General features: G+C 42.8%; 1 protein-coding gene across 1 annotated transcript; it reads left to right on the plus strand.

The window, feature by feature from the left end:
• The first annotated feature begins 5,642 nt into the window (after nt 1–5,642).
• On the plus strand, nt 5,643–11,703 carry foxn4 (forkhead box N4). Its single transcript, XM_069523824.1, has 10 exons — nt 5,643–5,777; nt 6,332–6,432; nt 8,710–8,876; nt 9,688–9,800; nt 9,894–10,004; nt 10,091–10,218; nt 10,324–10,420; nt 10,515–10,722; nt 10,834–11,226; nt 11,310–11,703. Exons 2-10 carry the CDS (start codon nt 6,353–6,355, stop codon nt 11,558–11,560), a joined length of 1,548 nt encoding a protein of 515 aa, XP_069379925.1. The 5' UTR covers nt 5,643–5,777; nt 6,332–6,352; the 3' UTR covers nt 11,561–11,703.
• The last annotated feature ends 237 nt before the right edge of the window (nt 11,704–11,940 follow it).

Raw genomic sequence — 11,940 nt, forward strand, 5'->3', positions numbered from 1 at the left:
ACTGGCCCACCCCTCCTTCTTCTCTCCTCATTATTTTGTCTCCATTTCACTGTGTCCCTCCTTTTATTTCTGCACCTCTTCCTATCTAATTCCTCTTTTCCCAAAGAGCTTCTTTCTTCCCCCTGTCCCTTTCTTTGGATCTCTCCCTCTTTCATAGTCCATTATTCTAATTTTTCAGAGCAGCGTAACGAAGGCCGGGCCCTGTCATCATTTTAGTCCCAAAATGCTGGGTCAGTAAGGTTAGTTCATACCCCACATTGAATATATTTTTACCCCAAAACACAAATCATTTTCATAAATATAACAACATTAACAATGATTTCTTATTCGGACCCATTTTTATGACTGTAGCTTTAAATATAATAGGTTTACACGTAATTTGACATCTTTCTTAACACAGTACCCACTAATAATAAAAAAAATTGTCAGCCTGAATAACCTTTAAAAAGGTCACTGCAAAAACTAAATGCAAAATTATTTAGACAACTTGACTTCGGGGTGTGTGACTGCCATCCTTAGGGGACACCATAAGCCTGCTGTGCCACATGAAAAGCAAATAGGAGCTCTTTTGGAAGTGAGGTTCTTTTACACTCAATCGGTTCTGGAGAAAGAAAAGGACTTTTGGTCCATCTTTAGCCTTTAGGGCACTAAAAAGGACTGACCTTGCCTCAGACCAGAGGCTTTGGTGTTGACACAGGCCACTGAGAGGTCAGTACCATTGACCCCTCTAAACCCTAAGACAGGGTCCTCTGTGATCCTCAGGGACAATAAGATTGGAGAGTCTGTCCAGAGAAGTTGTCTGTCATGACACTGAGAAGACGATGTGATGGGACCTGTAGTGACATCTGTTGTTAACCATTGACCAATACTTCAGTGCATAAAAAATCCAGTGCGGCTCAACCTTTCCATTCTTCAGCACAAACAGACTTATAGTGAAAAAGTACTCAGATCCTTTACTTAAGTAAAACTATAGCATTAAACTGTATAACAGGTCAAAATGAGCATTGAGAATGTTTAATGACTTTAATATATTAAAGTACTATTAGCAAAGCATATTCAAAGTAGGGGTCAGTGGCTTTGTATATTTTGTATGTCATATGTATATTTTGTGTTTATTTGAATAAAAATGTGATTAAAAAAATATTACAAATATCAAAAGTAAAGTTTCTATAATGTAGAGGATTTTACTCTGCAACTGTCATTCTCACACACTTTATGTCCATGGCCTTTTATATTTATAGGCTAAATGTTTTATTCATTTTCATTCAGTTTATTTAAATATATCATACATTCTACAGTTCTTGAATAAATGTACTTGAATGTAAATGTGGATGAAAACTGGTGATTCAAAATGTTTCATTCTTGTGAAAGGGTCAATTCTCCAGAGTGAGTAACATTGCAGTGACATGAATTGTATCTTCATAGTGGCAGATATCTCAACAGTTTAAAACATCTTACCAGATAAAAGTGAAACTCAAAATGAAATACAACAATGGTTTAAGTGGTCTTTTTTTGGTGATTTGGTTGAACTGACCTTTGACCCTGCTCGAGACACAGTCAGTTTACTCAATAATAACTAAAGCTGTGTTTAACTGCACCTTGAGTTTCAATCTTCAGTCTCAGGTTAAAAAAAAAGAATTCCTCCGACACAAGAAACTTTAAAAGAAACCATAAACTGGCAACATACACACAATTTGATAATGGTGTAGCCATTTCATCTAAAGCGGTTTTCAGACATGAACTACAGAAAATGTCTAGACCCAAATTTCTGGAGCAGCAAGAGATTCTACAGGTCGGACACAACAGGAACATTTCCAGAACACTCTTATGAGGGGTGGTGTAGAGCCTGAAGGAGGTAGGACATAATGCATTAAGTGTTTTTGTTACATCAACACTGGCGTCTTCCCTTTCCGCCAAAAGCTCTTGAATCTCGTTTTCTTTCCAAACTTGATATCTTCCTCAGCATCTTTATGGCACCTCTTTTTAATCCTAGAGGATAAATCACTCCCACTTGCAATTTCCCGAGCATTTCCCCCCTATATTCTCACACGCGAGCACAATCAGACCTTCTCCTGACATTTTACTTTGGGATCTGGCAGGAAATCTTCCTGAGAAGGTCAAGCACAACAGACATTTATGTTCTCACTAACAGCCCCTGTCAGGAAAACATCCAGACTTCTGCTTATGTCTGAAATGTCTGTAGGTGCAACGTTACTGAAACCTGTCGTAAGTCGTCTCTGGCTGTCTGACCTCTGACAGGAGAACCCAAAGCCTGACTGTCTGGACACTCTGCTCCCTTCAGGTTGAAGCTGCAGTGAGCAAACACCATTTTTGGCAACACTGGTGCTGGTGCTGCTCCTGGGCTAAGCATGGCTGACAGCAGCTTCCTCTGTGTGGCCAGGGGGTCACTTTGGGTGACATGCTGTTCATGGGGGACACTGTGTCTCTGCCTGCAGAGGAGATTAGAGGGGTGAGCTGACCCCGTTCTCAGAGGGGCTGGTGTGTTTTGAGTAAACACTTGGTGCAAGACAAAAACACAGGCTACAAACACAGGCCGATCCTCAGGCGGTGATCCCATTGTTTCCCCATTACTACCGAACAGGCATGAGAGAGGAGAGCAGTCAGTCTGAGCCGCAGGGAGTCCTCGTGTCTCTCCTGAATGCAGCACGGATGTTAATACCAGGTCTGATCAGGGCCTGTCACACGCAGCCAGGTCAAGCTGAAGAGCTGCCCACAGGCCATTGCCATTACCTTCACAGTCCTGCATGTCACCACCTTCATCAATCAACATCTTACTGATATCATTAATCATTTTTAGGCTAATAACAGTAGCCACTGCAGATATGTTACAGAGGGACTGAGTTTTCAGAAGTTTATGATGTTGCTTTCCACTGCATAAACACAACTACACAGATTCTCATTAACATTAACTGAGAGATCATTATCTGATAATTCACTCACCAACATTTGAAACTGCAGCCACTGAAATATTATATATATATATATATATATATATATATATATATATATATATATATATTATATTCTGGAATTATTTTCTCATTCATTCAAATTAAGGTGATTATTTTATCTAAATACTCTGTGCAGGTCTGTAGTAAATGCTGCTGACATAAGCATGATGCATGGCTGTGATATTATCAAGATACTTATACCAGTTCAAGAAATTTTAGGGTGACCTGTCACAACCCAGCACATGACTGGACTAGGGGGGGAGACCTCATGAGATGTAAACACTGTACAACTTTCTGATGCTGCAGTGTTTAGTATCTTGCATTTCTATTTATAATGTTTTTCTTTATTAGTCCAGTTTCCATCCATCTTTTATGTGTACACTGTTTCTTAATGTGTTGCAGAATCCCAGCTGATGAGAGGCAGGGTAAACCCTGGACAGGTTGCCTTGCAGGGCTGACATACAGAAAGACATTTTAGAGAGTCTGACATAGTTCTCCAATTCTTTAACTAACCTAACCCCAATCTGCACGTTATCATGCACGAGGATCACATGCAAATAAAAATGAAATACTGCAGAATTTAACATGGCCTTAAGACTAATCCAACAAAACTGCATTCACTCAAATGATCACTGATATTGTGATCCAGCACTGCAAGCTGAGCTGAGCTGGTGATCTCCTGGAAATCTCACCAACAACAGTGAATATACAGCTACATCTTTTTATTTACTACACTTAAACCTATAATAAGATGAAGTGCAGCAACTAACTATTATTTGGGTGTTAGCTGGGGGAAAATATTGAAGTAATGAAATACTGAAATGAAATGATGAATCTAATAAGTTCAGCTCTATAGTGAGGTGTCCACCTGCTGTCACTGATCATCATCATCATCATCATCATCATCATCATCATCATCAGTATCTGACCCAGTATGAACACTGCCCCTCCCCACAGTGTCCCCCTTGTTTCCAGATCACAACCCTGCGGGCTTTAGGACCTGCAGGCCGGGCTCTGAGTGAGGATGGTCTTGTTTTTGTCCGTTACGTTCATGCATGTAATCATTGATTGTGCCCATTGTGACAGACCGATTTACCATCTGTATGCTCCCATGGGCCTGATGCTGCTGTCACTGCAGTCTCCCTGCAGACTTTTTAGGGAATTCCTCTTTAATTTCCGGTTTAAATTTCATTTCTTACCACATACTAAGCCTGCAGGATTAAAAGACCACAGTCATCACACCTAACTTCTGCAAGCTCCACTCTTCTTTCGATGCACTTCCACTCATATCCCCTCTGGAGCTCCAGATTCTCATTCTCAGTGCCCTGTCAAGTAGTAAAAAGAGTTTAAAGTGAGACAAATAATGTGGAAGACCAGCCATTTTAAATAGATAACGCTGTAATGGAACTTCCCCTTGTTGGAGACCCCCTGGAGCTCACTTAAATGCCAGAGATTAGAGCTATTCAGATACTTTTTTTTAATCAGAAACTGTGAAAGAATAATAAATAAACCAAATTCAAAGGTGAATTCATCCTCTTATACAGAGAAAAGACCAGCTCCACTTCCCAAACAGTCACTATGGGTCTATATATCTTCCTAAACACAGGCAAATGGACAGGCTTATCATTTATTTCCTTTTGCCTACAATAACTTTTGCAACATTGTGCACAAAAGTCTGAGACCTGCCTCACAGCCCTGTGGCATGAGCAGTTGGAATGGAGACTTTATATTTTGAGTGAGGATATGATGACATTATACTTTCTTATTTTCTGGACTGGACACCAAACTCCTTCATGCCACATTTCTTTCTTCCTCCTCTGAAGTGTCAGGCTCTTCTCTTCCAGACCATAGAGTGTGTTTGCCGCCTCCTGCTGCAGCCCACCCGGCGCTCTGCCCTCCTCCCTGTACGCGCCTCCCCGGCTCTTTTTCCCACTGCTGAGAGGAGCAGGACGCGGCCACAGCGGCGGGAAGCAAATTATCTACAAGCACTTCCCTGAAAAAAAAAAAGTTCACACTCACATACACACATGCCACCACAAGTAGAGACTCACATCGTCTTAGAGCTGCCCGAGGGAACTCACTGGGAATAACCTGGCAGGAGGGTGTAGTGGAGCAGAGTGGATATTTAATGATTTCTTCCTCTTTTTTTTATTGCTTAATTCGGGTGAGCTTTTTTTCTGTTGCTTTCATTGAGCACAGTTTGGTTCATTTATTTTAAAAGTACTGAAGATTTTTGTCGCATTAGTTTTGTGTGTGAAGAGGAACCTGGCCTGAGCTCGTGTTTTCTGTGTTTGGTTAATGCACAGTGCGCACCTGTTGTGCCACTGGTGGAACAAACGCGCAGGACAGTGTCAGAACTTCCTTTCGATATTTTCCCAACAGCTCAACTCTTCATTGATTCCTGTAAGAGGACTTCAACGTGTGGATGGAGTATGACCTGACTTTTAATGCAACTGAAGTTTGTCTGGCTGCTTTTGGACGCATGGAACGGTGAACGGTGAAGAAACCAAAATCTCCTCCTCGCCTCTTCTGCACTTTGCTGTGAGGAGTGTGGATGTCATCGGGACTGTTGAGTTAAGAGCCACCGTGTTAACAGCAGCTGTCAAACTCATGGGACCGTCCTGCCCCTGCCCCCCGGGCCACTGGGAGCTGTGCTGAGGTCTCCACTGCGCATGTCACAGCGCTGGACAGCTCCAGAGAGGGAAATTTAAAAACGGTTTTTTGGAGAATCAAGTGCAACACAGAGTAAATACAGTACAGGGGATCGCGACCGGCTCTCACCACCTCCAGTATCATCCAAAACAGGTGACTCCTCTTTATTCATCTCTTTCTGCATCATAGCCTTTTATCAGTCTGTTGTTTTTATCATGTTTGAATGATTTTTAGATTTGAAACATAATTTCTCTCTAAGCAGGCGGAATGATAAACCCTGTTTGTGTTGGTTCAGTTGATGTGACAGAACTGTTGTGTAAACATTTGAACTGAACTCTTATTGAATTCAAGCTGTATTACTTTTTAAATTCTATGTGTTTTAAATGAAATCTCAAATAGTGAGAGATAAGAGGAACAAATTTAATATAAAGTATTGAAATGGGATTCAGCTACAACAAAGGCATAGTGATGACAGAAGGACATGATATTTTGCTGCTGTTATGGATTCACAATTTGCTTATTATTGTGTTTAATTTTTATTGAAGCTTACTTTTTCAGAAATTGCACTTTCAGCTCCTATATTAATATCCATATCATATTATTTGAATATCATATATACTGTAATACATACCTCTACATAGCATGTTTGTCTAAGCTTGAATAATCACACAGGGAATAAATAATGTGAATTTTTTATGACTTTACAGAGGCTCCACATAACCCAGGAAATGATAGAAGGCGGAATTACATCCAGGATGTCAGGAATAATTGAGAATTCTGGGCATCATCCATCTCCACAGGACTACAGGTAAAGACTAATGACTGAAAACATGCTCCATTATACCAGGAAACCTGGTCCTAATATTTGAAGATCTAAACATCGCGTATATGTTTTGTTGCATTCTGTCAAAAACACCCAGGATCAACGCGGAGATGCCTCAATAGATAAAAGCCATATCTGTATACATCGAATCCCTTAAGGTGTTTTGCAAGCAGTCATGGAACAAATTGTCTGACCCTACTACGTTTAATCTCAAGGTAGATGGACAGCTCTTTTTGTGGGGTTGCATGAAAAAGGCGAGAGGAAAAAAAAATCCTGAAGAATAAATCATTTTCAGTCTGAATGGATCTGTCAGAAACCATCAGCTCTGTTTACACTCCCGCTGTCGGCACACGGAGAGCCTGAGCCTCTTGGCCTGCCGACTCAGGGGGAGACAGGGCGCTCTGGGTCACCACTGTGCACAAGTGGCTCCCAATTAGAAAAGGAGGGAGGGAGGGAGAGAAAGAGGAGGAGGTGCAATATTTAGTGTTGTTGAACCTCTGGGAAGGCTCGGATGATACATGGAGACACCAGCTCAACATGTTTTGCATCAGTGAGCAATTTTCATGCTGCTGGTAGAGGGAGAGAGAGAGGGGAGGGGAGGTGGGGATGAATCCAATGTGTCGTCTATTCTGTGGTGCTCTATCAATATGTATTATTCTTTTATCACAAGTAGATCAATAGATTAGAGTAGCAGCAAATGTGTAAAACACCAGCTATTGCATTAATTGTATAGTTTTTATACTCATACTTCATCCAGAAGTCCACCAGTTGAAGTTTCTCTGTTGCTATGCTTGAACATCAACTCTTCATTTTGTCAGAAGTAAAAGAAAACACCCAGAAAAAGAAAAAGAAAGAGCGTCAGACTCACAAAGGCACAAGCTGTGATAACGTGATACTTCACAGGGTGTAGAATTCACATCCCCACCTGCCTCAACAGGACGACCCCTCAAAATCATATACCGGCGCATGCAAGGTGTTTGAGGACGTGTGCTGCTGATTCCTGGCTGCAATCATGTCACTTATTCAGACGGCAGACACACAGAGCCCTGACCTCGAACTACATTTGCAACCCCCCCCCCCTCTGGCGCTCTGCTGATTTCCCCGTTGAGGGAAGATTGGGGTGGGGGGTGGTGTTGGTGTTGGTGGGTTACAGAGGGGTGATGGAGGGGGGATAGAGGCTGGAAAGGGACAGGGAAGCAGATGGCATCCTATTTGTCCCTCTTATGTGAGGGCTGTCATTCCAACAGATTAATGCGAAGGCCGGGCGGAGAAAAGAAACGACAGAGACAATCAAGGAAGGGTCTGGGGGGAGACAATAGGGCCACGTGCCACTGGGCAGATTTGTCGTTTGGGACACAATAGGTGATCATTTTTCAATGGGCAAGGCCAACTGTTGCAGGCAACATGTGCTGCCGTCCCATGTTTCAAACCATCTCATGCGTTGTTTACTTATGATTCAGCCAATGGTGACAGCGAGACCATGGTCACCTGACACAGGGTTGATTTTTTTTTATTAGGAGATTTTGTGTGTGTGTGTGCGTACGGGGGGATTTGGGGGGGGGGCCGATGTCCTCCTACACTGTCCACAGACCCACAAAGTAACTGAATAGTATGTGTTGTCATAGCGACCCCAATTACTAAACCCTTTACCCAGTGAGTGTGTGTGTGCTGAGGAGACTGGAGAGGATTCAAGAGGAGTCCTCCCTTTTCTTTCTCTCTGCCGAGGCTCTCCTCATAAAGTGACAGAAAGCTGATTGGTACTGGTTAAACAGAAATCCAGTCAGTAGATGAAAATATATTTTAAATGTATTTAATCTACTGTGTAAAATAAACTAGCTATTAATAACATTTTTTTTTTTAATTTTTCATTAATTTGTATTTATAAGTTACAAACAAGTCAGACAATTAAATAAAACTATGGGAGAAACAAAGATCAGTGTGTGGCACTCCTGGAAAACAAAAACAACCATCTCAGCAGATGATTTGCTCTGAATGGAAGATTGTTTAACCCCCTAATTGTAGATTAAAACTGTCACTGCTAAATAACACTTGTAGTTAATCTTCTTATGGTAAATCCTGGATGCAGCAGCTAATACACTGCTTCGCGGGGCCGCTTTCATCTCTGTTTGCCCACATTAACACTTTAGTACACTGGTTTTGACTTTACAGGACAAAATGTTCTGTCAAGTGTTTAGATTTAAATTCAATTTATACGCACTCCCCACCACCACCAACCTCTCCCCTCCCCCTCCTCTCTTCAAGGCTTCTGACCACAGACCCCTCCCAGCTGAGGGAGGAGGACCTCCCTGGGGACCTGCAGTCTCTGTCATGGCTCACCTCTGTGGATGTGCCCCGACTACAGCAGATGGCTGATAGCCGGGGCCACAGCAACGGGCCCTCCCAGGGCAGCCTGCTGGAGCAACAGACAGGTGAGGCGACAGGGAGGGGACAGTGCAACATTCAAAATCCGCAGCATCTCTCTGATTGGATAAACTGATGGATTCTTCTGGGTATCTGGCCGCTGTAGATAGGAAGACAGTTTGAAAGAATACCATGACAGATAAATGTGGATGTGATGTTCTAGCCACTAGGACAGTTTCTACACTTACAACTTACAACAAGCTGATCGGCCACTTTATCTACCAACCTCACATCAAACACTGGAAAAATATAAATTCTCTGATATAATTGAAATTAGTATTTGTTACAGTACAGTGACTGAATAAAGATCAACTTAAAAATACTTCTTTTGAATTACAACATCCAGATCATTAACAGGGCATGCACCAAATCCCTTCTGTTAATAGACAAAAGCACGCTATATGGAGTTATCTGCATTATATCTTGAGAAATTCAAAAATCCTGCAATGTTAAAGAAAGATCTTGCATCCTCCCCTTAAAAAAGTCAAACAGCAGTGAAAACATGATCTCCTTAGCAGAAGTAACAATATCCACTGTTCCCAAGTAAGAGATATTAAACTGTTTAGTTGAGAACCAAACAAGAACTAAACAATTAAGTCCATAAATGTCCTAGGCATCCACTTCATTCGGTTTTGAAGAGAGGTTCTGTTTCAAAGTTTCTTAAAAGTAGGTTTTTGGTTCTATAAGCAACACCAACCATCATCCACTGTCATAAGCTACAGCAAATACCTTCAAACCCAAACAATAACATCAAATATCTGAATATGAAAATATATAGTTTTGTTTGAATGTGACTAAGATTATTGTGTCCGCTCACAGCTCAGCTGAGTAGCCTGGCGATGACGGCTGGACAGGGCTCCATGCTCCAGCTCCAGAGCAACATGCAGCACAGCCCTCTGGGAATCAGCATCATCAACACCCACAGTGGAAGTGTGAGTGTCTGCAGCAGTGTTAGAAAGAAGTATTTTTATGCTCTATATGGTGTAAACACTTAAACATGTGACACTCTTGCATTTGTTTCACAGATGTCTCCATTCTCCATGAATGGGATGCCATCCCCAGGATACCAGTGCCCTACCTCAGTCTACCAGCCTACACCCCAGCACGTGTACTCTCTAACCCAAACTGGTCAACAGGTAACACATTTCAACCTCAAACCAATGATTTTATCAACAGAGAAAATGTAATAGATACAGTCCTCATTGTTCTCTCTTGTTTCTAGTGTTCAACAACTGGGCTTTATAGCAATGTCTCTTTCAATGACCAAAGTCTATTCACACAACCTCGTCTGGCTCCGCAAGACCAGGAGCTGCAGCCCAAGTCTTTCCCCAAGCCCATCTACTCCTACAGGTCGGTACACAGATGTTTGGATTTCTGAATATCTTCTTCTATTTTCATTTCCTCTAATATTCTTTGATCTGAAATCTAATGATTTAATCCTGTTTTCTTTCTCAGCTGTTTGATTGCCATGGCTCTGAAAAACAGCAAAACAGGAAGCCTCCCAGTCAGTGAGATCTATAGCTTTATGAAGGAACACTTTCCTTACTTTAAGGTATGAAACCCTATTATTATTATTACACAGAGGACTAATGTGTGAAGTTTCATGTAAATAAGAAATAAATAAAACACTACCTCATTTCCTGCAGACTGCACCTGACGGATGGAAGAACTCAGTCAGACACAACCTGTCCTTAAACAAATGCTTTGAGAAAGTGGAGAACAAGACGAGCAGCTCGTCTCGTAAGGGCTGTCTATGGGCACTGAACCCTGCCAAAATTGATAAGATGGAGGAGGAGATGCAGAAGTGGAAACGCAAGGACCTGCCAGCCATCCGCCGCAGCATGGCTAACCCAGGTCAGAAACGTCTTTACTTATAATTCAAACATCAATGCTCCTCTCGTGGGCATGAGCCACTGATGAACGACAATTTTCAATAAGTCTTATAACCTGTTTTGTTCCCTGCAGATGAGCTGGACAAACTGATCACAGACCGCCCAGAGAACTGCAGGCGCAAGGTGTTAGAGGCCGGCATGACCCGGCTGCCCGGCTGTCAGACGGGCCTCCCGCTGCCTGTCTCTGCCCAGATGCAGCCTCAGCCTATAGTCACGCTGTCCCTCCCGTGTTTACCCATGCACCAGCACCACCAGTTTCAGGCCCAGCTCCAGGCTCAGGCCCGACTGGCCCCCATGTCCCCCGCCCCGGCCCAGACACCTCCCCTCCACACAGTCCCCGACCTTTCCCACAGTCCTCTCACTCAGCAGCCCACTAAGCCCCCTGATGATTTCTACAGCGTGCACGGTGACACACACACAGAGGTGGACGCACTGGACCCCAGCATCATGGACTTTGCCTTTCAAGGTAAATACACATTGTTAGTGTCAGGCCTGTTTTTATTTAAGTATGCATCATCAGAACACTAACCTCTCCTTTTACCTGCTCAGGTAATCTGTGGGAAGAAATGAAGGACGACAGCTTTAACCTGGATGCTTTGGGCACCTTCAGTAACTCGCCCCTCCGACTATCAGACTGTGACTTGGGAACAGCCAGCCTCCCTCCCGCCTCCACCGGAGTGAACCTGCCGCTGTCAGATGTGCAGGTGACGGGCCTCTACACCACCTACACCTCCCAGGACCACCTGTCGTCCCAGTACATGGGCGCACCGGCCAACAGCAAGCCCATCATCCTCCTTTGAAGCAACTCTAACAGAGTCAATATGATTTTATCTCATCTGTGGATATCTAAGAACACCGTCTGAGGAAGTCTCTGGTTTCTTCTGTGCTACTAAACATACAAATCACACTGCTTTCCTACAGTCGCCTAAGGAACTACCTGGAGAAGGATGTTTGAAAACTATTTCACATACAGTCCACAAGAAATCTGCTCATTAAGAGATGAATGTTGTAAGAAAGACGTACGTAAGACTGAAAACATCTTACCTTGCCAAGCAAAGCCTCCCAGCCTGTATGAGTATGAGGACTCTGCCTGGAGAAGTATGTGTAAGTTAGCATCTACCGGTTTTTCTACTGTTCACTCTGCGTTTTAAAGTCCTTCCATACTGTAGCGCTCCATCTC

Source organism: Paralichthys olivaceus, chromosome 4 (assembly GCF_024713975.1).
Source record: "Paralichthys olivaceus isolate ysfri-2021 chromosome 4, ASM2471397v2, whole genome shotgun sequence".
NCBI lineage: Eukaryota > Metazoa > Chordata > Actinopteri > Pleuronectiformes > Paralichthyidae > Paralichthys > Paralichthys olivaceus.